This window comes from Hirundo rustica, chromosome 1 (genome assembly GCF_015227805.2).
Source record: "Hirundo rustica isolate bHirRus1 chromosome 1, bHirRus1.pri.v3, whole genome shotgun sequence".
Lineage (NCBI taxonomy): Eukaryota > Metazoa > Chordata > Aves > Passeriformes > Hirundinidae > Hirundo > Hirundo rustica.
The window spans coordinates 35,975,800-36,002,049 of NC_053450.1; the positions used below are offsets into that span (position 1 = coordinate 35,975,800).

At 38.7% G+C, this 26,250-nt stretch overlaps 1 protein-coding gene across 3 annotated transcripts in view; it reads left to right on the forward strand.

Moving 5' to 3' along the window:
- Positions 1–23,597, forward strand: part of LOC120759998 (cytochrome P450 7B1) — a 126,498-nt gene extending 102,901 nt beyond the window's left edge. The window contains exons 2-6 of one of the 3 annotated variants that reach the window (XM_040079839.2): positions 1,486–1,637; positions 7,960–8,556; positions 9,003–9,209; positions 15,162–15,340; positions 19,359–23,597. In XM_040079839.2, the coding sequence (XP_039935773.1) occupies positions 7,980–8,556; positions 9,003–9,209; positions 15,162–15,340; positions 19,359–19,655 (1,260 nt within the window). In that variant the 5' untranslated portion in view covers positions 1,486–1,637; positions 7,960–7,979 and the 3' untranslated portion in view covers positions 19,656–23,597. The remainder of the gene's footprint in view (positions 1–1,485; positions 1,638–7,959; positions 8,557–9,002; positions 9,210–15,161; positions 15,341–19,358) is intronic. The other 2 variants (XM_040079848.2, XM_058422903.1) reach the window with 2 other exon arrangements.
- Positions 23,598–26,250: the final 2,653 nt, after the last annotated feature.

Sequence of the window (26,250 nt, forward strand, 5' to 3'; positions counted from 1 at the left end):
TCTAGGAGGTATTAAAGAAAGAGGGGCTCCACCTTCTCCTCAATATAAAAAATACACTACAAAACAACCAAACAAAAACACCGTGGCCACAAAACTTAAGGAAATTAAAAAGGCACAGCAAACTGTTGGCTGTGAGACTGTTGCACAAGAAGATGTACTGGTTTTCCAGAGGACAAAAGGAAGCTCTTGGAAACTTAAATTTGAAATTAGTAGTCAGTTAAACATAAAGAGATCAAAATATGTGGCTTGGTTTAGTTACATCTCCTTATCTGAAAAACATAATAATGTTTTTAAAGTAAATGAACAAATCTCTGGCTTGTATTTTCCTACTCAAAAAGTTTTAATTATGAAACTAAAATTAAAAGGTAAATATAGCATATGATGGTTATTTTAATTTTTTTTTCATTTGTGTTACAGCAGTTCAAGGGAGAATGTGACTATGATAGGGTTAATCCAGCTACATAAAAATCCATGCTGTGTATGATAGTAGTAAAGCTTGTGATCCCTTGATCTTTGATTAGATCCAAGCTAGTAAATATCTTGTGTTTAATCAGAATGAGTTGTTCTGCATGTAGTATAAGTCACCTTCACAGATGGGATGTAGCAGCAGAGTTGTTCGTGAATATTTGTTTTAATCCCTTCCAGAACAAGCACGCTTTATGTTTCTTTGTTGTAAATCAGATACAAGCAACTAAAGACCAGCATGAAGGAAAGATATTTACTTGCAGTCAGGAGTAGGACAGTGTGGGAAGCTTTTTTTCTTTTAAAGAAAAACATAACTTAGTAGATTATTGAAAGGTATTTTTTACTATTCCATAAAGATAACTAAGCACTGTGGCTGCCTTTTAAACTGGGATGCAAACATCAATACCTGGAATTTCTTCTTAAACTGTCCAGATGCATTTCTGTCTTAGACTATAAATATAAAGAGACCAAGATTTATTACAGTTAATGTTCAGTCTGTATTGTTATCCTATATTTTAAAGATACTTGGTTACAATGGCTGTTCTCTTTGCTGGTAAGCTGAAATTACTAAAATATTATCTGTAAGGATACTTGTTTTATGCGGTGTGTCGGCGTCCTATTTACCTAAATCTGTCATAATTGCCTTCCAATACATCTTCCTCTGACACACCAAATATTGAAAATGAGATGACTCTTTGCTGGGAGCTTTTCTACCGAATGTCATTTTTCTGTGTTCATAACTTGATGGTAATAACTGGACGACCTGTAGTTAAATGCGTCTCAATTTCTCTCACTTATTTTTCCTAATCACCACATGGAGCCTTCAGTGCTCAGAGGTGTGATTAGATTTAACCTGCCGTCATATCTGAAGAACTTTCTGTACAACATATTATACATTGCAGGAATTATAGACGTAAATGGTGGGTCTAAGTCTATCTATATAAATAGATATAAAAAGGAGTTTCTCTCATGCCAAAGTTAACTCCTGTTTGTTGGGGTTTTTTTTCCTGTTTTTAACAGAAAGACTGGAGAGCCCCCGCTAATAAATGGCTGGATTCCTTACCTTGGGAAAGCTTTGATTTTTAGAAAAGATGCTTACACATTCTTACTGGATCAGCAAAAGAAATTTGGAGATATTTTCACTGTACATATTGCTGGTGAGAAATATTTTAGTATGTATCTTGATTTTTTCCATAAGTGAAGTTAAATACTAATTGAAATGTTTAGTTTAGAATCTTCCTTAACCCAAAACATTTTTCTCTAGCACAGACCCATAAAAATCCCTCCAATTTACATATATTGTAAGCATAATAATTACCTATAAAGTATCACTATCACTATCAGTATATGGATTTATTTACATCTCTAAGGATATAGGTATTTTGACAGATTTTGTAAGTATGTACTGTATGAACATAGATTTTGTCAGCACGTTTAATTGTGTATTGGTGTTTTTTTTTCCTAAAGAGGGGGGAACTAACATCATCTTGACACCGCACAGAAAAATATCAGATTAAATTTAGAAAACACTTAAGAAAAAAAAGTGCAGAATTTGTTCTCACACATCTTACAACTGGTTGACAGGAACACAAGGGAATGAATGACACATTGACTCAGTGATACAATCAGGACTGGAACACAGAAGCTTCCCGTTGCCAGCCTCTTACTCTGATCATGCTTGCTGAAAATAACAATATAATAAAGTATGATATAACCTTGCTGCTTCCTATTTATAACTGCATTACTAAGCTAGATTGAATACAAGCATTTGAGTGATTTCACATAGACACTTAGCTGTGGCAGAAAAACATAGAATAAAACCAAAATCCTGAATGAAAGTTAAATATATTAATTTACATCTATCTATAGAAATTTACTTTTTACTAAAGTCAGTATAAAATCCAGTATTTTCTTGTGTTCAGAAAGGCAAGCTCTTATTAATATAGATGGTTATAATCTTCTGCACCTTTACATGCTAATATCCTTGTTCAGATGATCAGCTTTATTCTACATAATTTATACTTATTCCTGTATTTTTAGGGAGTGTGAAACAAAAATGTTAGGTGTAATGTATAAAGTTTGCTTTTTAATTCTAGGGCAGTAGCATTAACTTTATATTTCCATATAAGCAATATTTTGGAATGAAAATATTTTTTTTAAAGTCAATAAATTTAATTGCAAGCCATGTGCTTAATTCATAAAATTTTTCCTCTTTTAAAGAAATCTGTATTTTTGTTCCTTTGGAAGAGAATTTTTACTGTATTAAATATGTACTTTTTAAAAACTTCATTCAAGGTTTTTTTGGTGTGGTTTTTTTGTTTGTTTGTTTTTTTGTTGTTGTTGGTTTTTTGTTGTTTTTTTTTTTTGAAACTGATAGGATCAGATTTTTTGCAACTTGGAACTGAGTTTGGAACAGTACAACACCAACTCTTGTTGAAATACAGTCTTTTTTATTGTTAATTTGAATTCACACAATAACACAGGTTTGGCTTCTTACAAATACAAATTAATAACTATAATTCAGGTATTATCTTGTTACATTCATAAAGCCGGATACGGTCATATATCAGAATCTTAAAAGTGTTTAATCCAATATTTATTTCGTTTGCCTCCTTATTATTTTGGGCAAGACTGTGTTTAGAATTTTGTGTTTAAGCAATCTATGAGTGTAATATAGTTTCAGAAATTTCCATTTCCATGATAAGCAAAATCCCATCTCAGATAATCCCCTTAAGTTCAAGTGTTTTGAGCCAAGCCTCCCTTGATAAAGACTGAAGTAAATGGAGTTAGTTCTGGATATCATTTCAGTCTTGTGCAGGGAAATGTTTGATTTTGTGAATTTGTCATAACAGAGACACCACTTTAAGTTCACGTTTTCGATGTAAAATTGCTGACCATCAGGACTTCACTAAAGAGAAATAGTTTGTAATCCTCAAGTCAGGGAAGAATCCAAAGCTAGTTAGTATCTCCTATCGTGTCCTGATCCGAAGGCATACAGGATTTCTGTATGTCCTACTGATTTGACAAAGATGATGTTTCTGTGCTCGGCAAACATAGCGTAGCCAGCTGTATGTGGACTATCATTACTTTACCCCCCTGGTGGATGTCTAAAGGTCCTGTCAAAAATTTCTATCAATATATATTGTTCTAATTATTGGTTCTCAAACTAGTTCATTTGGAAAATGCGGGACGATGCTTGGAGTTTCTGGCATTGCCCCGTACTGGTAATGCGATTTTGCTGATTGTACTTTCCCATGTGATGAGCAAATGATTGTCATCCCTAAAAGTTGCAAGGGACATGGATGTCATCTTAATAAAGAAATTAAAAAGCACATCTTTCTATGAGAAACAATGTAAATTCCTGACCTGTCGCAGAAAATAGTTCTCTAATTGGTTTTGTGTGGTGGTGCAGCAGAATCGTTTTCCCCAAACGTCATGCCAGCGCAGCACCACTGTACATCATTGTCAGCAGTTCAGCAGAATCTCCCTAATAAGAGGACGATTACGTAAATGCAATAGTCTTGGGGGGAAAAAAAATAACAGAAAAGAAAAGAATAAGGAGGGGGAAGAGAGAGAGAGAGAGAGTCTGTGGTGTTGAGATGATCAGACTTCCCAAGCCTCTCTGCTCGTTAAGGGTCAGCAGCATAGGCAGACGGCTAGGTAAGACCTTAAAGAGCTTGAAACAGTTTTGTCTTTGTTTTTCAGGATTAAACTTTGTGTCCTTTTCCTCTCAAGTTGGTAGGAGTGATAATGAACCCCACAACATTCTCTCTAAGATTAACTCACCTTTTAATAAAATAATCTTAGTGGTTTTTACTAATCACATTTGCCTTTTCAAATACTGCTGCTAAGCCATTCTTTTCTTTAAAGCATGATACACTTACAGTAATAGATCACATTTTTCTCTCATAGGCAAAAGGTAATTTACATTAACTCCTTACCAGGCTGAAGCCTGCTGCAAGCATTACCGAAAAAACATCCATCATTAGATGCCATCTGAAATGCTTGTCTTTCACCATTAGCATTAAAAAGCTCCAGAATGCATTATTAGAGTAATTTCTTAACTATCATACAAATACTGGCTTCTGTGCTCAGATTTACCAAAGTTGACAATTTTCATATTTTCCACATCAATCTTCTATTTCTAGGAGACTGTAGAAACTAAATGGAGATAACCAGGCTATTTGCAGCATGGGTGTAATGCAGACCGAAGAACTGGATAATGAAGTATGAATTCTCTGTAGCCATTAAAAAAAAAAAAAAAAAAAAAAAATCAGAGGGCTTTTTGCAGAAACAAGGATATATCTCTTGTTTTGATTTGTTTTTACTGCATTAAATAAAATAGCTCAGTGACTTAAAGTATTGAGAATTGGAGTGTGACATTTCTATATGTACATGTTTACTTCGTCTTCGGTGTTGAAGGGGTTTTTTTATAAACTAACAGAGTTAAGCTTAGTCTCTAGTAGTTTCTATATAAATACCTACAATATTTAAGGCTACCTGATTTGTGGAGATTGTAGCATGCCTCCATTTTTGGCTGATTTGGCATTACTTTTTCTAGTACTCTGATGGAAACCCATGAGTATCAAGATTTTGGATTAATTTCAGAAAATGTTACTTTCCAAATATGGTTTTGGCATTAGATGCAGTGGAAAGACATGGGAGTCGAGGGGGAAGCTGCATATTAAAATACCAAATAATAACTGAAAACTTTATATGAAAGGTTTTGATTTATTGGTCTCTGACACCACCAGGGACAATCAATGGGAAGAAACCTCACTGGGACCAAGGACAGGATTTAAAAAGCAAAACTAAGGACCATATTGGCACTTAAATAATTTAAAATCATAACTTGAGGTGAGAAAGTTTGTTCCATTTGGGATGTTTGCTGTTCAGGGTGTAGAGGAGGTGTTGGGGCACGGTTTTGTAATTAGCAATCTGTTCCTGTATGGAGGAGACCGAGGTAAGCAGTGTCGCCGTGCAGTGCCTCTGTGTGCAAGGATGACTGCAATTCTTAAAGGTTCCCATACCTGCTCTCACAACTTTCTAACTGCCATTAATTAGCCCCAGGTTGTAGTACCTTTCTAATTTAGAGATCTAAAATTAGATTCTTGGTGGCATACATAAACAATCTGCCTTTGTTATAGGGGGTTCCACTTTTCTGATTATCTAGACTCTTACTAAATGCAGCAACAAGAAATATTTTTGTTTATGTGTTTATATATGTGGTTGACTTGCAATGATGTGGTCTGGAGCCTGAATTGATTCTACGAAATGAATTATATTTCGGTACATACTTTTTGCTACCAGGAACCTGATGAGAATAATAAAAACAGGATCTGTAATATTCTTTTTCTCAGGGACCTTTTTTTTTCAAAGTTTGTTCTAGTGGTGACTGAATTCTGATTTAAAATTATTATTAAAATAGTTTGTTTGTCTGAAAATTCATTTGCTGAAAATAATTTTCTTAAAAATTATAAGAACTGATGTGCGTTTGCTAAGTGTCTGATTAAAGATCACAAAGAAACTCATATTTTGCATCAGAAATAAGCAGATGGTGGACAGATGGTTTAAATTAATATTAATTAAAAATCTTAACTTAAATTGTTTACCCTGTAAATGCAAAGTTAAGAAGCCAGCTTTCATCTTTAGGGTTAATAACACTCCAAATCTATTTATTAAAAATTGCTCCAATGGGCATTCTTTCCAAGCTTTGATCACAAAGATGGTAACCTCAATAAAGATCATGAAAGTAGGTGAAAGCTGGAAAGAGAGTGTAATTCTAGGACTCTTAACACAGATCCTGCAGAGGTCAAGACTAAAAATTCCTGTTAGCCTCTGTAGTCAGAGGAGGTCAAAAAAGAGGACTGAGAATCCAGCATCTCTCTTTCATGCTGGTTTCTCAATATATTTATTCTTTACAATTAAATTTACAGCTATAGTTGATTATATTACAGTTAAACAAAATCCATGAGCATCTTAAAAACTTTCACACACTGTTGACAAAAAAAGAAAAGGGGTTCAAATTCTGTCTTAATATATCCTTTACATTTCCTTACCAGTTCACTGGGATTGCAGTTGATGTAATTGGGAGGGGGATTATGGCACCTGGTAATTGTAGAGGAAGTCCAGAGTATACCCAGATACCATAGAGCACTGTGTGAGTGTATATAAATCAGAATATGAAATAACTATGATAATTCAGCTATCTCTATATGGTAACCATGGATACTTGACATTTTTAGTGATAGTGACTACTTTATCTCTGGACATCTGTCACAGAGCCAAATTTGGTCCACAAGTTAATGCATGTAGTGTTCCCATTAAAATCAAAGGAGATTTGTCCCTTTAGTGAAACAGAATTAGACTGTAAGTGCTGGAAGCGTTGCTCTTTCCCTGAGTTTGTGACTGGGATATTTCACAGAGAAAGTGTACATTTTAATAGGTACCCTTTTTCCCTAAAGCACATCTTCATTCAAGGTAAGAATCAGGAACTCTAAATTTAGATCCATCTATAAAAAGTTAAGATTTAATTGAGCTTTGGGAGTGTTAGCATTTTGATTCATGGTAGTTCCTCCAAATGCATTTCTTCAGCAATTGACTTGAAGTTTAGGGATAAATTGCAGGACTTCTCTGGCAGGGACAATTTGAAAAAGCATTTAACTTGATGCATTCCTATCCCTCTGTACAAGGAGCTGAAGGTGTGACAGTGGAAGGGTAGGAAGTTGGTGGTGCATTCTGAAACAATGGATCCTAACACTGTGACTGTGCTAAAAATGATACCTGCTACATTGTGGGCTGTGACTTCACATCCATAAACTAAGTTGGTCATGTTATGGATACTGAACACATTCTTAACAAAGTTAGCAAAGCTTCAGGGAAAAAGAGCCAGATGTGAGAGAAGCTTTAAATGTTGGGGGTTTGCAGTGTGCAGTTAAAGCTGTAACTGACAGATTATGAGTTCCTGTGTCATCTGCTTAGAAAAAAGCTGCCTAGGTCGCATGTTTTCCACTCTAACCCTTGTCATTCACTTTCCTCTGTGCAGGTGAAATGTGTGTGTGTTTCTTGCTTTCTGCTGGTGAAAACCTACAGTTTCCAAACGTTGCTATGACTCCATGCTGTATTTTCATGAATTAGACCTGAGCAGTAAATTCTTTATTTCAGAGCACCACAACTGAAGAGATCACACACAACTGTTGGCACAAACAGCAGATCTGTCTACATGGAAATGGTTTCACATGGATTTTAGAAGAGCCTGCAAAGTGTAAAAACTAGTGAAATCTGCATCCTGACAAAAAAATCTAAAAAAAATTTGTTTCACCATTTTTTAATATTATTTTTCATCGCAGATTTATTCACGAATCTTTGCTTTGGGGTTTATTTTCTGCATGCTTTTTTCACTGACTTTGGTTTATTTTCAATTATTTCTTCTGGAAGTGTCACCAGATTATAAAAGAGCATGTATCTCTAATTATTTTCTGTTCTTCTATTCAGGTAGGTATATTACCTTTATCATGGACCCATTTCACTACGTCTATGTCATCCGAAACAGCAAGCAACTTGAATTTCATGAATTCGCTAATAAAATGGCATCCAAAACTTTTGACTACCCAGCCTTGTCGAAAGGAAAATTCCCTGAACTCAAGGAAAACCTTCACAGAATCTACCAGTATCTACAAGGCAAGCCTTTGGATATCATTTCTGACCACATGATGAAAAATCTCCAGGATATATTTGAATGGAAATGCTCACAAGCAACAGATTGGGAAACAGAAAAAATGTACAAATTCTGCTGCTCTGTAATGTTTGAAGCCAGTTTTGTAACACTATATGGAAGAGTTCCTGCTGCAGATGGCCACAAAGTTATTAGTGAAATCAGAGACAAATTTATCAAGTTTGATGCCAGCTTTCCCTATTTAGCTGCAAACATACCAATTGAGTTGCTAGGAGCTACCAAGAAGGTTCGGAAGGAGCTTATACATCATTTTTTACTTCAGAACATGACAAAATGGCTGGGAGGGTCAAAAGTGGTCCAAGCCAGACAAGATATATTTGAGAAATATGAGCTGCTTGGAGATTATGACAAAGCAGGTAGGAAACTTATGAGTGATTGCTTGTCTAAAATAAAATAATTTACTATAGACCTTTGAAATAAAAAGGCAAAATGGCGACCTTGAAATTTTTTTATGTTCTTTCTAATTGGCTAATGATAAAATGTTTTACTCTGAAACAACCCTCTATGATAATTGATTTTTTTTTTTGTGCTGAGGTGGTAAAACAAGATACTTAATGGTGATAATGAGAAAGATTATAACTGAGCTGCATTTCCTCCCCTTATTCCCCCCACCCCCCCCCGACATTACATTTCAAACTATTCTCATTAAGCAGAAAATTAGACTTCAGAAGCCTATTGGTCCTCATTAGCATTCACTGATCCTTGGCTGGGTCTGTGTCCTAACATCTTTTAATTAGCACACTGCAAATCTAATCAGTGTAATAAACGCTATTAATCTTCCTTTTCACTTATTTTCTCCCAGCACATCATTTTGCCTTCCTGTGGGCCTCTGTGGGAAACACGATTCCAGCTACATTCTGGGCCATGTATTATCTTCTGCGGCACCCAGAAGCTCTTGCAGCGGTGCGTGACGAGATTGACCATTTGCTGCAGTCAACAGGTCAAAAGAGAGGGCCCACATATAACATCCACCTCACCAGAGAACAATTGGACAACCTGGTCTACCTAGGTAATTTATTTTTATCTGTTAGGAAGAGAAGAGGGGCTCTCCCGGCAAACTCGGTTTATCACTCATTTCTGTTTACTGAGAAGGTGGAGGACACAGCTGCCTAATTGACATAATAACACCCATTTACATCAATTATAAATTATGTAGTTTATAGCTGTAGATACTCTCATTGCATGTAAACATTAAAGCCTAGGTAATTAACTATGCAAGGTATGCAAAAGGCTAAATCGAAGCTTTGCAATTATTTGAAAAAAAGTTGATGCCTATTAAGTTGTTTGATTCTGAGCATCTGCCGAAGTGTTAATGCATTTCAAATACTTCTGTATGGTACTGCCAAGAAAGACCCTTTTCTGAAATTAAAGTGGAATTGTGTATTTAAACTGCAAATGTATTTTATCTGCAAGCAATTTCTTTCTTTCTCTCTTTAACAAAACAAAAAAGGCTTCTAAAGCAGGCTTCTGTTGGGCAAATAAATATATAAGAAGATAAAAATGGGCAGAGGAGAAATGGTGTTTCAGTACTTTATTTGAAAGAGGAAGCTTTAACGGAGCTACACATCTTTCAGTTCTGGATCTCCCAGGGTTCAGAGGGAGACCCTTGCCAGTGGTCATTGGAAGTTGTTTCAATCAGGAGCTGTACAGGCCTTCGGAGCATCAGCTCTTGGTTTCACTTAATTTGGTAGTGCACAGACTCTGGCAAGAAAAATGGTGAAAATAGCCCAAGGGCGGAAAGAGGGTGTGGCAGGTAGGTACCTAACGTTTAAGCATCTGTAAGTCTCCACAAGTAGTGTTACAAGGGCAGACAACAGCTGAATAAAAAATTAGAGGTTCAATAAACCTCTGTTTTTAAATATCAAAACCAATCCCGTGTTCAAAACAAGCTCATGTCCACAGGTCTTGGTAGCTCATGACCTGAACTGATGCTCCACTCATAAACAAAGCTGTGTCAAGGGATGGTGCTGGAGCAGTGCATTCTGTGCCTGGTTTAGATCCTTATAGTAGCTGCCTTTCTCCTAGACCATCCAATGTGGCATCTGTGTGCAAACTTGATTTGTTTAGTACAAATAGAAAATTGAGTCTGATCCATTTCCTTTGTTTTAGAGCATTAATGTTAATATTGCATATTGTGAGTCTACGAGGTTGGTTATATCCAGAGTCATGGCTGTTTTGATGCAAATTTATCTCTAACCAATGGAGGATGTTTTTGAAATAGGGAAGGTATTGGATGACAATCTGGTGGGTAACTTGATTTCCTAAGCATTTAATGAACTTCTAAGGAACACAAGTAAAACTACTTCGCATCAGAGCTAGCATACACCAATACATAAGTTACCAAGCACCAAGAAGATCAAAAGAGAATTTAGTTTATATTTGTAGACTGAGATGGGAATGGCCATGAAAAAATGGGGGGGTGGGGGGGGGTGGTGGGGGAAGGCTCCCTAAAAGTGTAGGAATAAGGAGAATAAATCCATGTAGTTCCCTAAAACCATCTGGTGCAAAACAGTTTGAACAGTTTAAAAACATTAACTGTGTCATTCCTCTGCTTGAAATCTTGAAGTACCTTGGTAGCATTTGATTTATGTGTTGAGAGGGAAGTGCCACATCCTACTTTGTAGTATTCTTGTAACACTTTTGTTAAATTTTATAATCATGTTAAACATAATGTGATATGAACAGAAGCTAGATTTCAATTCTTCTGGCACTTAAGTCATAAAGGGCTGGGTACTGTCCCATAAAATAATAATATAGAAAAAAATCTGTACCATAAGAGAGCTGGAGTCATGCTTCAGTGGAAAGGGGAAAGGGATGTTTCGTTAATAAATGTGTAGGAGTGACAAAGGTCCCAAATTGCGTTGCTTGCACAACAAGAGCTCCCCTACTGCCGGAAGGCCACTGACCCCAAACCTCCAAGACTGAGCTTTTCCTCTTTCCATTCCCTCTGTGCCAACCTGGAGCGTAGGAAACTGGGATTGTGTCCCTGCTCTCGAGTGAGGCAGACCAGGTGGGATGCTTACATGTTCGTCAGCTTGTCATCTCATTCTCTTGTTTTTAGTGCTCTGATTCTCCGTCCTCTTTTTGGCCTACTATAACAAGAGACTTTTTTCGATTTTTCATGCTATGGAGAAGCAGCACAATTGCTGAAAGTCTTTCTCAGGAAGTAGAATTGTTATTATGATCAGATTGTTTGGGTCTAGCAAACAGCATGGCCTGATTTGCTCCTGAACTCTAAGCTCTGGTACATGACCATTTTATAAAAAAACCCAAAACAAACCAAACGCAAAACCAAAATGCAAACCACATTCAACCCAAAATCAAACTAGCAAATTTTGGCCCTGATTATAGTTTTCTGTTGGAATTTCTGGGGCACCACCCTTTGTATTGTCTATGTAAGACAATCCCAAAATCCAAATGTGTATTTGTGGGCACAGCATAGCATACATTAGACATTATGGCTCACAACAGAGCTCTAATATGGTAAAGGGCACGTGAAAATGGTCAGTCAGTTAAACTGGTTATAATGGAAATTCCAAGGGTAAAGCAGAGATGTACTTAGTACGTGTTTAATGCTAGGCATGTTTAGTCAGTTCATTTGTTTAATATTAGTCCATTCATTTATATGGTGAAGTATTCTTGCCCCAGGTCATTGCTGAATCCCAGATATTCCTGCAAAAAGAGCACAGCTTGAAAAATTGTTTTGTACACAAGAAAGGGTAGGAACCCAAAAGGAGCTAATACAGAGTGCGTAGTCGTAACACAAATGCTAAACATTAAAATCATTAGTTGAATTGAAAGGAATAAACATATTCTTCTGTAATGGGCTGGGCAACACCATTTAGTTCTGAGTAAGATGCAAATGTACTTGTTTCAGATTATCATTTGTGTTGGCACACCGTGATGCCCATGGGTAAGTGACCCCCCCAAATATTTGCATACTCAGTGGGTATTTTCCTACAATACACTCTAATAATTATTGCACCCTATTACCTGCTCTGTGTTAGTGTAAAATTAACAATCCATTACTGCACAATAAGTTTTATAAAACATTTACAGATAGAGATCATGTTTAATTAAAATTAACTTGCCTACGAAAGCCAAATGCACTTATGATTCGCAATGACCTTTTATTACCTGCAGTCCCTTGTTTTGGCTGGATGATTGACAGCTTGCTGTTTGGCTACCATGTTGTATTTCAGCTGACAAGACTTTTCATTTTAACTCAATTTGCCTGCCTATCACAAGCTGGTGGCAGGCCAGGCTCAAGTCACCCAGCTTTGCCTCAGCAGCTTGCTCTATTTCTCATTAGTACGCATTTATTCAGTGGAAATTGGAAGACAAATGCTTGAAGGCATGTGAACTAAGTATAGCAAATTAGGGTTTAAAGACTGAATATTTATAAGTATATTGAAACAGTTTTTTTTTAAAAAAAAAGTCTAGAATGAATTGGAAGCTGAGTGCTAGCTTTAGTATAGGAGAAATTAAGAGAGAAGTGGGAGGATTCTAAGAATAACAATACTATGAGAGATATCTCTCTCTTCCCCCCTCCTTCTCTCTCTCTCTAGAAAATATGTAAAATCTCTCTGACAACACCTTATCAAACAACAGCCTGGCTTCTTTATGTAGCGCTTGCACAGTGAAGTTTAGCATCTCATGTGTGTAAGAAGGGGGGAAAAAAATGAGGGTCATGTTCATTTGCTGCTTGGTTATCCCTTGGTATGCTTTAAATTGCCTTGTTTGTTCGGCACAAGCACAGAAACAGATGTTGCTCTACCGTGCTGGATAATTTACTGTACCTCATGGTGCAGAATGGAAGGCCTCCCAAGCTACCCAGCTGGTCTGTCAGCGGCGATGGCTGGTGTCTGCTGAACTATGACAACTGCAAGTAAAGGCTGCAGTTTTATTGTGCAGTTGTCATTCCTCTCAATGTATAGCTCTGGCATTTGTGGAAAGCTGACTGTCTATTTTTTTAATGTGAGCCTGCAAAGCCATATAAGCTCCATTCTCCTTTGTTGGTCATAATGTGACTCATTACTTTTGTCATCTAATGATTATCGGCATGATCGCTCAGAGCGAGAGCCAAGCTCTCCTTCCACACATAACTGGTACTGGAAGGTAAAACAGATTTGTCATTTACGATCTGACCGCTAAGCCACACTTTGTGCTCCATTATTGTGATTAACTTCTGCATAAGATTGGCTGCCCAATTGTCATTTGAGATCCGGCAGCGGGCAGGGACTGCCGCGCTTTCTGGGAGGATGTCCACCGATAGGATGTGACCGCATTGCCTGGGTGGTTAAATGTAAACCTGCTATGTTGCTGCAGCACTTTATAATTATTTCTCTTTTTTTTTTCCCTCCTTCCTTCTTCCTCATTTGATTTCTGCCGTCTCCATGTATGTCACCATGATTTCCAAATGGTGGACTGGTACAAAGCTACCAGCTTCGTTTTCTACAGGTTGAAGGCAGTCTGGAGCCGAGGGTGGACCCTTCCTTTGTACCGCATAAAGTTTTGTTGCCAGAGCGCTGCCAGTTGAAATCTATCGTGTCAGGTGCCTTGTGGCTATCTGCAGTAGAGGCCATCTTCTGGAACCAGGGTTCTTTTCTGGCTTCGTCACCAACAAGCCGATTTGACTCTGCCTGATTATAGTAACGAAGGCAGTCCAAAAGAATATGCACAGACTCACTGTACGTCACATTGAATCACGGTGCTGGCCACACAAAGCTGACCGCAGCCTCATTTCTTTAGACAAATGCATGCTTAAGGAAAAACCTCCTGCAAGAAAGCATCCAGGGCCACTTTATTTGCTATGCATGCTGCACCAGATTTAATTTTTAGTGAAAGAACGTTTGTTATTATTTTTTTCGGAGGCATCTACACTGGGTAGCTACTGTCTCTAATAAACTAACCTTTTGGGTGCAGCAATTGCAGTGCCTTGGTGAACACTTAGAGAAGGCTTATTTGATATCACAAAACATAAATGCAGACACAAATGGATTATTACATGCAAATGAAACCCTATTTTAGGCTATTTTTCACACTAATGATTAGAAGGAATCAAGTCACATATAACAGTGCCCATACACGCTGGTGGAAAAATAGTCAGTTTTGATTACAAAGTGAGAGATGCAGCCCTAGACAGGAGCTACATGCTGATATACATGCTATCAGAATGATTTATGCAAATTATGCATATTATTCCCAAAGGAATTCCTCCTCAAACTGCCAGGATAAATTGCCGGAAATTAGCCATAAAATCTGTCGTGCTAGGAGCAAAAGGTGAAGGCCACTGGGAAAGCAAGGACATTCAGCTTCTGGAGCCTTCCAGGATGTGATGGTGGAGACAGAAATCTTGCTTTCCCCCAGCCTGAAAGGACTATGTTTTGTTTCCTCCAGGCCAATCTCTCTTAAAATTACTAGGCAAACAGTGAATTGCTTTCATTCACTCTGACCACAACAGACACTATAATTTGGCATCATAGTGCATTGAAAAGAAAATGCATTTAAAAATTCTCAGAATGACTACAGAATTAACAAGCAGAATAATTTCTAATGTATAGTCCTACCATTAAATCCAACATCTTTCAAAAGGCAAGCTAAACCCCTCCATGGATGCTTTCGATGGTATTTGTTTGCAACCGCCAAAATATATGTAAATGTGTAAAGCGTTCATGTCTTTTCATTTCGTCGTTTTCAACGTGGTGTCTAAATAATGACTTTCCACCCAAAACTCGGTTCTGCTTAAACCGACAGGATTTCTCATCACCATCAGTGAGAATCGCTTTGGGAAGTTCAGCATCCTGACTGCCCCACCCCAAACCTGCGGGGTTGTGTATTTTTTTTTTTTTAGCCTGTCCTACTAAACTCCTGGAGAATCAGCAGCTGTAGCCGTATATAACTTCCAGTCATCTCCCATATTTCTGATGCTTCCCTCCTCCCCCCTTGTGTTTAATCGCAGAGAGTGCCTTAAACGAGAGTTTAAGAATGTGCTCGTCCTCCATGAACATCCGCATCAGCCAAGAGGATTTTGTTCTCAAGCTTGAAGGGAGTCAAGAAGTCGTTTTGAGGAAAGGAGACTGGATAGCCCTTTACCCGCAGATTTTGCACATGGACCCTGAGGTGTATGAAGATCCTAAGGTAAACATTCAGCTGTCTCTACTCTTCCTACTCCAGGCACATCGAAGCAGCCAAGCCTTTTGTGATCTGTGGGTTGCTTTTTATTTTTTTTTTTTTACTGCTGTTCCTTCTTGTGGAACAAATCTTCCTAGTTTCAGATGTATTTTCTAGGGCCCTGCAGGTCAAAGGATTCATGGCCTGAAGAGAGAAATATGGTGATGAGACTGACTGCGACTGCTTTCAAAGGAATTGACAATTGCACATTGACTACCATAAACTTTAGGCTAAATGTGGGCTTTGTTTGGCAGTGGATCATTTGATACCCAAGGAGGGCTGAATAATAGAAGGTGGTTTAAATAGCAAATAATGTGGGCCATTTAGCTAAGTGCCCGCAAAGCATCATTGACTCTCTGAAGCCCTATAATAGCAGTGTCTTCCTTGAGCCTTATGCTTTTTCACCTCCCTTCGTAGGGATTCTCCCCTTCTTGATCAATTAGAGTGTTGTGAACTTGAGACTGTAAAGCTGTTGCTCTGCAGCGAAGCTCAGAGGGTAATTGTGTCATCTCCTTGTATTCTTCTCTGACGCTCCAGTTAATGAATATCAAAGACTGGAAATTAATCCACCCTGCCTCAGCTGTAATACAGCTTCAGAAGTTCACCACCTGCATGCAAATTGAAAAGTCCTTCTCTCAGCTAGGTTGCTCCTCAGATTGCAGTCCCCAGCCCAGGGTGCTACAGAGGAAGAGCAAGAAAGAGCAAGGGTGCACACTAAGGCTGTTAAATGGCTTGTCTGCCTGAGAGGCAAGAGCCTGTACCTCATCCATTCCTCACCCCTATTTTCCTAAGCAAATGTTGTCTCCCAGCCATGCTGATTTCCATCCTTGGCATTTGAGCCAAAGAAGAAAGGAACTGGATTTTTTCACATGTTTATAGAGAACCCATGTTAGAGACATTGCTCCGCAAACCTCTCCCTTTCAGGAATTTAAAGATGAGAGGTTGCAAAGAAAAGATGAGATTCAAGTGCCTCGTTGGTGCAGGACAGCATTTCGTTGTGTAGGAGCTCTGCCAGCCTCAGTGAGAGGAGGTGTGGAGCATGTTGGAGTCGGCAGGAGTAAGGTATAGTCACTAGGATGAACATTGGAGCCACAAGAATGAAAATTACATTCAGGGGAGCTGTGCTGGCTGTCCCCACCCGAAAATGAAGATAAAGCCTGCAGAGAAAACCAGGGCTTTAAAAATAATCCATCTATTGGCAAATAGCTGATTAATATTTTTATCCTTAAAAAGGATAGATAACAACTAACAAGTAAGCTCTTTTTTTTTTTTTTTCCCCTTTTTTTTTTTTTTTTTTTCATTTTATCCTTAACACTTTATTTTGGAGAATGTTATTGATTTGTCAAAAGTCCATCTGTTTGTTTAGGTCCTAGACCAAAAGCATCAGTGTGGAAACTGATCTCCTCCCTTATCCAATAATTGCCGGAATATATTACCATATTTCCATTGCTTGAATATATCTGCTTAGTATCAGCTCTGCTCAGCTTTCACAGTACAGCTTTAGTTCATATATTTTATCTTTCTGATAGTGAATGAGCAATCCACACATTGCAGTACATTGATTTCAGCACATGGGCCCCTCTCGAAAAGTGGGGAAATCACTGTTCTGTTTGGTTCTTAAAATATGCAGTGTGCTTTCAACAATAACTACTGAGGATCAGATAGAGATGGAGAATGAATTTTTTGAAAGGTGCAGTCTTGAGCTTGTCATGTATTTAGGGAAAACTTTTCCTGGGAAAACAGGCAGCTTGACGAGATAATTTTGTAGCAATGCTTTTTCTCCTGGATACATAAATTTAAGTTCAAGCTATCTTGTGCTTTGGTACCATATTGTGTGAGTGTAAGCATGTATTTCTGACCTCTTTCTCCACCCATTAAGGCCTAAATAAGTTAGTCAGTTTTCTATAAAGCGTATAAGTGAATCCCTAAATTCTAACTCAGCTAGTTATAGAGCTCAGTAAATGAACTCTGCAAAACCCACAGAGTAAATATCAGGAAACCCTGCAGGAAACCCTCTATGGTGACTTCCCAAACAAAGCTAAATACAGTACGTGAAAGAAAGAGACTTAGATCAATCACAGGAGATTGCTCAGTCTTCATAATACTTGTAGCAGCTCGTCCACACAGAACTTTATTGACTGTTTTTGCTCAGCATCCTGACCTTTTCCTTGCTGTCAGCTGCCATGTCTCTTTCAGGAGACCTTGTGCATGGCTGAAAGTTTCTTCATTTTTAAAAATTAGTCTTTATTTAGCCAGTGAACTAACTTTCAAGGAAGCACTACTCAATCCAAGGGGCTTCAACAGCACAGAGTTTGATGTCACTGTCATTGGCTACATTCCTGTCTCACACTTGTTTTCTGTTTTCCCTGTTCCTTAGACAGCAATTTGGTTTTTTGTTTAAAGAAATTACAAGGCTCAGAAAGCTCTTAATATGACAAAGAAATCATAAGGTTTGACCCAGTGTGTCTGTGTGTTCAATAACACAGTTCTTAATTGCTCCAGACACCGGAAGTGCACCTCTTGAAAATGTTTGAGTGGAGTGAATCGCTCTGGGTTTGGTTTTTAAGCTCTTGCAGTTCACATTTAGCGGTGCTTTTTTAGACCAGCAGGATTTAGAATTCAGGAAGTAAATCTTATGATATTCTAGGCTTTCATTTGTTACTGTGCTGCTTCGAATGAAGCAATAACTTCCTGGCAGAAAAAAATAAAGGCGTGCTTCCTTTTGGCTGGGGTGTTCAAGGAGACTGAAAAGAATTACTTGTTAGTGGAGGCAGACATAGAATCATCATTATATTTGTGGAAAACCTAGGCCTTTGCCATTTAGTGAAACAAGCTCCTGTTCTTCAGCACCCAAAATTACATCCCCTCCAGTGCACCTCATACTTGTTCCCTTTCTCACTGACCACCTCCCCTGACATTTTTTTCTCAACAGCAAGACCTGGAGTGCATGATTTTCAGAGCCCTTAATCTAACGGGTAGATCAGTATGAGTGTATTTTTAATGGTGGTGTGGGGGTTTTGAACAGTTGAGGTCGGTTTCTGTCTGACTGACTTGTTCCCAGCCAGCTCCAAATGGCTGCTGCTATAGCAGATGTATGCAAAGCAGGACAAATGCTAATGAGTGACCATAAGCAAGAAGTGCCTGTCATTTTTATTCAAAGCATGCAGGAGGTTTTTGTAAGTGGTTAATTTGCCATTGACTGAGTGAGGATGCCAGATCTCCTTCATTCAAAAACACAAATTATCCCCAAACAGGGATCCTGCTACTCAAAAATAATCAGAAATCTGTTCAATTTATGGAATGTAGGTTACAAGTGTGACCTCAAGCCTTACTTGAAATCACCTTCTTTATAATGGTCACTGGCATTGTCCTGCTTTGCTCACAGCTTCTGCAGCAAAATATTTGAAGGTACGATGTGGCAAATTAAGCAGCAGCCGTCTCCAACTGAAAGGAAAACTGACTGCAAAGCATTGTAGTTTTCAAATAATCTGCACCCTTTGGTGAGAAGGATGGATTTTACTCTAGCTTGCAAGAGCAAAATCGGTGCAATCCATTAATTTATTCATAGGCATTTGCAGAATTTGGCAGATTATCCTTATTCATGATGTAGGTACCACCCTGAGTGCGTATGATGCTTTACAAGAAAATTGTCCTTCCAGTAAGGTTCATTGTCCCTGATACAAAGCGGTCAAAATCTAATTACAATCAATATAGACCAGACACTCAGTGGATGAGATGTGGAAGTTGAAGGAGCTTGATGTAAAAGGACTAAGCTAAATAAGTGGATTTAAAGAGTGTTCTTTGCAGAGAAGATAATGTGAGTTAATGAAACTTGAGGGAACCAACTAAAAAGAAGAAGCTGTCAGCTCCTTGTCTTCCTCTTTATCTTTTTTCCTGGGTTTCAGACGCGTTACCATTGTGCAAAGAAAGCGGCTCATGTAACTGCCTTGTTAGATATCACGCTGTCTCTCTCTTTCGTTTTCAGGAGTATAAGTTCGATCGATACATAGAGAATGGCAAGAAGAAAACCACATTCTACAAGGCAGGAAGAAAACTGAAGTATTTCCTAATGCCCTTTGGCTCTGGGATCAGCATGTGTCCAGGGAGGTTCCTCGCAATGAATGAGATGAAGATGTTTCTTTTCATACTATTGTCTCATTTTGATGTAGAACTAGCAGAAAACAAAGCTGTCAGACTTGATAACAGTCGCATGGGCCTTGGTATCCTCCTGCCAGACGCTGATATTGCCTTTCGTTACAAGCTAAGGTCCTTAAGAAATTGAGCAGCTGCCTATATGCTTTCCACTAATCTCCGTGTTTGCTCTGTTTCATCACTCAGCTTTATATTTTTGGAAACATTTGCTTTTCCCTCTCTGCTTTTACCTCCTTCCTCTTTGTTTCTAAGGAGAAAAGCCGTTGGGATGGAGGTAGAGACCAGATGCAGGGACGTGCAACCACGATTTGTCCTGTTTGAGTTGTGAGAAGTGAGGTGACATGACAAGAGTCTGGCCAAGTAAATAGCCCAGCATCTCTACAAGGTGCATCCCCATGCTCCTGACCATGAGATGAGCTGGGTTTACAGGGAGGATGAATCCGGGCCACTTAGATGGGAAATGGGCTCAGCAGCCCTCTGTCACAGGTTTAGATTGGGAGGTCCTATACACCCATCATCTAGAGGAATATCAGCATCTGCTCATAGAAGCATAGGAACAAGAAAGGGGGAGCTTACTTCTAGAGGATGAGAGAATTTCTTGTGATTATTATCCTAACATTATATTTACTTTATTTCTTTCATGGTTTTGAGAGTCTTAACCCTTTATTTGGGAGATGTGATATGGAGTGGTGGAGGATGATTTGCAAGATTTTCTTACTGACAACACATTTCTAACTTCAGGTTTATATACTGAGGGTGAATGCTTTGCTTCCTTGCTCCTTTTCTTTTTTCTTTTTCTTTTCTTGTGCAGTGCAAAAAAATAAAATGCATTATTTCTTTCCTGCAATCATTTAAAGTCAGAAGGGAAGTTCTGTTGATTTTAGTAGGCTCTCGATCAAGCCTAAATTATCTGTTTTGGCTTTTGAGCCCCCTAAAACAGCATATTCTTCAGGAATGTTTGAAATTATTCTATCACCTCAAAAAGTAGCTTCGCTTTCTCTCACTGTTTCTTAGTAACATGTTCATGCTTTTTTTTTGACCATTGCTTATGTTTGTTCATTTCTCCAAAAAGGCAAAAGAGGAAGAAGCTTTCAAGAGTAAGTGTAGTATCTAAAAATGCTTTTTAATATTGTTTCACTTAGCCTAAATTATGTATAGGCAGAGCAGTGTAACCTGTGTTTGGAAACAGACATGCCCATCTGCAAATTGGAAAATAGGCTCTTCCCTGGGGCCAAAATTCGAGCAAGTGAAAACCCTGGGCAGCCACAGTTTATACTGGCTGTCCAACCTGCTTCAGTGGGTGCCCAGCTCTTGTTTGGAAAAATTAATTTCCTAGAGCACAAAATCTGAGACGTTTAGACCCTGTCTCCCTTTCCAGCTATCACTTCAGAGATTGATGAGGATTCCCGTGGTTGTCCAGTTTCAGTTTGCCAAGATGATAATTGTGATGGCAGAATAGCCACATCTGTGGGCCCTGCCTTCTGTGCCTAAAATATATCTCTCTTTGGGATGTGCCAGAGTAAGTCTTTCAAAATCAGAAATTCTACTCATCTGTAGAGCACTTGATGGCCTATGAATGAAAACTACTACCTACATACTAAGAATTATGTACTATTATTTGTGTAGAAGCCTGTTCAGTTATTTGTGTAAAGCACATACCCTAAATAAGCATCAGCATCAGTAGAAAGACTTCCAGAGATTGGTACAGCCACATTCCAAATCCTCCAAGAAGAAAATTGTGGTTTTGTGATATATATTAGATAAACATTTTCTTTTCATATATAGTATCAATAATTTCTACAAATTTGGAGTATGCTTTTGATAAATGGGCTTTGCAGTTGATTAAATGCTTTAACTCTACTTCAACATTTAATCAACAGCAAAAGCTGATTATTGCTTTGTGCCACAGAATACAATTGTTTTTTTATGGGGACATTCTTGTACTCGGGTTACTTACTCCTGTGGTTACTCTGTGCAAGTTATTCTATACTCAGCTGCAGCTCACAATCCAGTTTGGACAGTAGAGCCTGGTTTATTGAGAGAGGGAACATTGATATCATTACGCTATTGACTGTATTCCATTATTGCTTGTATGTAAGCTGTAAAATGTCTCATGCTACAATTATGATAAATCCTTCTTTGGCATCCAACTTTAAAACAAACCTGAAGCAACTGTGAAAATAACAGTGGGTATTTGTTTTAAGCAGAAGACTCTTTTTAATAATTGTATTCTATTTTTAGGATTTTGAGTTAGAGTATTACTGGCTGCTGCATAATTTGATAGGGCATAATAGGGCTGTTCTAAAAGTACATGCAAATCATTAGTAGTTTCAGATTAATTGCTGATCAATTTATATGGTATCCATTCTGAAATTAAAAGAAGAACTAGATTGTCTCCAGAATAGCAAATTAAATCTCTATGGTATGCTCCATTAAAAAAAAAAAAAAAAAAAAAGATAAAAGGGTCAGAACCTTTCCCAGGAGTTGCAGGAAACCTCTATGAAGCTGCTTGGAGGCCTTGCATCAGAGTTAGAGAGCACCACACAAGAGGCCAGCATTCTGATGGGATAAAAGTTGCTTGCTCTTTTTGCTCAGGAACCAAAATAATCAAATGCAGAGCAGGGTCTGCCCAGCCTTGCCTGGAATTGTGTCCCTGGTTACCCAGGCTCCTGGTAGATCAGTTTGGCTGGTAAGCGGTGCATCACTGCCTTGGCATACCCCAGCTGCTGAGGAAGTAAGCCTTAACCCCATGAAAGTCCTGAGAGCTGGAGCTGAAAGGGAGGTTTAAGCCCTTCTGCCCCATGTATTCAGCAGCTGAGGAGGGGATGTATTGAGAGTCAGCAGCTGGTCTGACCGGGAGTGACTCGGTCTCCACAGAGCAGGACTGAAAGGCCCATGGTGTTGGTATTCCTGGTCAGTAAGGTGAGACAGCACAACAGGGAGTAGAATCCCCAAAAGCCAAGCTAGCTGCAGGATGCTGTGCCAAGAAGGGTGTGTTTACATGGGGCACAACACGCTTTGTGATGACCTTCTCTGCTGCAGGACCCAGGAGTGTGCAGCTCTGAGTGTCCGTCCCTGGAGCACAGAGGCAAAGTCATGTAAGCAGAAAGAGCAGTGCTCTTTGCCAGTGTTCAGGTGCCTCTGGGGCTGCAGGGCAGGGTGGGGGGAGGCAGACCTGTGCTTCCCTCTCCCACCTCTCCATTTCAGCAGGGGGGTCTGCCCTGCCAGCCCAGCAGTACCTGCTGGGGACATCCACAGACCTGGCAGGTGCAGGGTCAGGCAGGAGGAGCACGTGGGTACCCCCTGAATTCCTCTGCTGTTCCTTGATGAGTTGGTGCACTCACCCATCAGTCTGAGATGTGACTCGGCTGCTCACTACCAGCTTCTGACTGTAAATTGTTGATGTCAATGGTATCTTCTGCTATTAAAATATAAGCACTTTTTTCTCATTAAAAATAGGTTTATTATGTCAGTGTGGCCCTTTATAGCACCCAAGAATAAAGTTAATTTCTCACTAACTAATGTGAATGCTAAAACATAATTTTTTTATTATTTTTTCTATTTTAATTTACAGATTGAATGTTCTCCATTTTCATACTGGCACTTAGTTCTGCTAGATGCTATTGTAAAGTTTTTTAAGTGTTCCATTATTTAGAAAACCATCTAGTATATGTGTACCTGTTTGCAAATTAGATATCTCTGTTAGTATGTCCTAATGTAATAATATAAAACCATGTAAGAGTTGTTCTTTAGTTTATGCCTTTAAGCCAGCTGCATGTCACTATTCTTGGCACTTCTATTTTTATGAATAATTACTGGTCTGTGAATTTCTCTTGTAGAATTATTCATGAACTTTTATTTTGTCTTTATTTAACTTTCTGCCATTCAAGAAATTGTGAAGTGCTCTTAATTTTGCAAACTCACAATTTGTATATAGATGAACAATGGCTAGGTTCTACTTTAACAGTTAATATCCATTGTTCGGGCTCCTAGATCAACTAAGGTACTTCTGAGCAAGAAAATTGAAATCTCATTATTTTAGCAATCTAACATCTTAAGGGAATTTTCTATTTCAAGGACACAATAAAAATGAATATATCTATTTTAATATTGAATGATTGTCCATGGTATTTTTTCCAGCTTATGTTTATACTTTTCTTACAGAATCACAACTATTGCTTTAATTTTTTAATTATTATTTCAACATACTACATTTTTCTGTTACTTGATCTTGACAGATATTTCTATAATGAAAAAAAAAAAAAAAACAAAACCAAACAACCAACCCACAACAAACCCCAAATCAAAAACAAAACCCCAAAAGCTTTAACTCAGCAGTGGAATACAGAAACTCCTCTGAATATTGGAAATGATCATGTCTTTTTTATTTCCCCACACCCCCCCCCCCCCCCAACCTTGAAACATAAGCCAGTTCTCATCAGATGAGATTAAAAAAAGTGGTACTTCTGACATTCTTAGGACATTATTCAAAATTAATATAGAGATCTGCAGTCCACTAGTGATTCCTAAGTACAGCTCTTAGGCTTTTGCTTTGGCAAACCTCCATGTAGTACAAGATGTACTAGCTAGTGTAAAATATTCTGACTTCACAGATCATTCATTTTAAAAGGGGATATGAATGAAATTATTACGATACACAGCACTGCACCAGCAAAGCACAACTTGGATTTTCTAGGTATCACTGTGACTGCAGAGTTCTACAAGTATGTATTTAATAGCAAGGTTGTACCCTAAAGACATCGGTGTTTTCCATTCCTTCATGCAGGAGTGCTTGTCAGTATGTCTGCAAGGGTTATTGGAGATGCTTCCTAGAGAAGACAGACCTGCAGCATTTTCTGGGTTTGATAAATGTGTGTGTAGCTGTGCAACTGTTTTAACTCCAGGCTATATTAGAAGTTACTGAAATTTGTAAATTAGAAAGTGGCATTGTTTGAGATTTCTTGAAGGGCACGTTTCTGGGTGAGCTTTCCAAAATGGTCTAAAAGATAGCTTGTAAGGAAGGAGTTAGTGGGACCCCCTAACACTGTTTTTATCCAGTATTTTATCCACTATTTTATTTGATACTAGGTACTGTCTTGATGTTGCTTGTATAGCACTGTATTTTAAAACTGTTGAAAGTCTCAATTTATGCATTTGCTTAACTCATATGAATAGAGCTATTCTAACTGCCAGACCATAGAAAGTGAAGTATTTTCCTGTCTTCTACCTAAACCAGCCCATATACCCTGGCTAGTCATGTCCCCATGCCCACTACATTTCAGAAAAATGATCTTATTACAAAAGCACTCCTCAAAAGTATGCTTTTGAAACTATTGTGATCCTTAAGTTATTGTCCATGTTTATAATTAGTAATAAATATTAAGAAATATATAAAAATATCAAAAAAATGTAGACAATGTTCCATTTTAAAGTGAAAGGAGGGAAGCTGTAGTGGGATATTGATCCTCATATAAACCACTTCTGTGTTTATTCTATGCATCAGGCTTTCCTGGGATCTCACATACTTAGGTTGTATGAGTACATAATTTGTAATAGTAGAAATGTGCTTGTCGTCAAAACTGTTCACACCAAAATAAGTAATCAAAAGAAGCCTAAGCTTCAGCTGTTCTTGCTAGAAGCCTTGCAGGATTATTTCTGTCTGCAGATTTGTTAAACCGATTTTGACACTAATGTGTTGGTTTATTTTTCTTTTCCCCCAAACCAGCAGCTATGAGTACAGAAAAGTTAAATAGAAGTTCTGGCTACAGGGAGAGTAAAAGTCAGCAAGCAAACACTCTGTGATGACTTTTGACAGCGACTTCTTCTCCATCAGCTCATCTTTCCAGCTACCTCTTTCTTCCAAACAATTTAGTCGCTCGCTAACCTCCTACAGGCAGCAAGTCTTTCTCTGTCTAATTTCCATCTCGGGAGCCAGCGAATCGCCTCTCCTCACAGCGTATCTTTCGGTTGCATTTTAAAAATGAATTCTTTACAGCAGCCTCTTGCAAAACCGGCATCGCAGGTGGCCGCAGCTGGGAGAAGCGCCGCCTCGCTAAAGCTTAGGACCTGAAAAGCGGGTGGGCATTAGTTGAGCTGGTGCTTGAAGCACCGGGGGATGCTGCCGCTCCGGGATGCCCGCGGCCCGCGGCGGCGGCAGGAGCCCGCACCCTCGCCCGCCCGCCCGCATCCGCGCCCGCTGCCCGCCGGGCTCCCGCCGCCGGCTTGCGCTCCCTGCGCTCCCTGCGCTCCCACCTTCCCCGGCCCGCGACAAAAATCAGGGGACAGGGAAATGAGGAGTGACTCCTGCATGCCCCTTCCCAAAAGCAGCGCGAGCTTCCAGAGATGCTACAGTGGGACAAGGGGACGGGACCCCCGAGGAGGTTCCTAGGGAAGCGGTCTGGGTGTTCAGTGAGTTAGGAGGGCTTCGGCTGGTGGAGAGGAGGTTTACTCTGGAAAGGCGATTGTTTTTCCCTAATCCTCAATTATGAAGATTTAAAAATAGTATTAAAGGGGCAATCTGTTCTGCAACTTCTCGGAAGAAATAATTGTTGATTTAGATAAGCGCTGATCCCTTCAGTGTTTGATGAAGACGTTAATTTATGGCTGTCTAGCAGTTTATGGCTGTCATTAGATTTTCAGCTTTGTCTCTCTTCGAAATGTATCTTTATTTTTTTATTTTAATCCGAGACAATTATGTAAGAAAACGGTTATGTTTGATCTAAAAT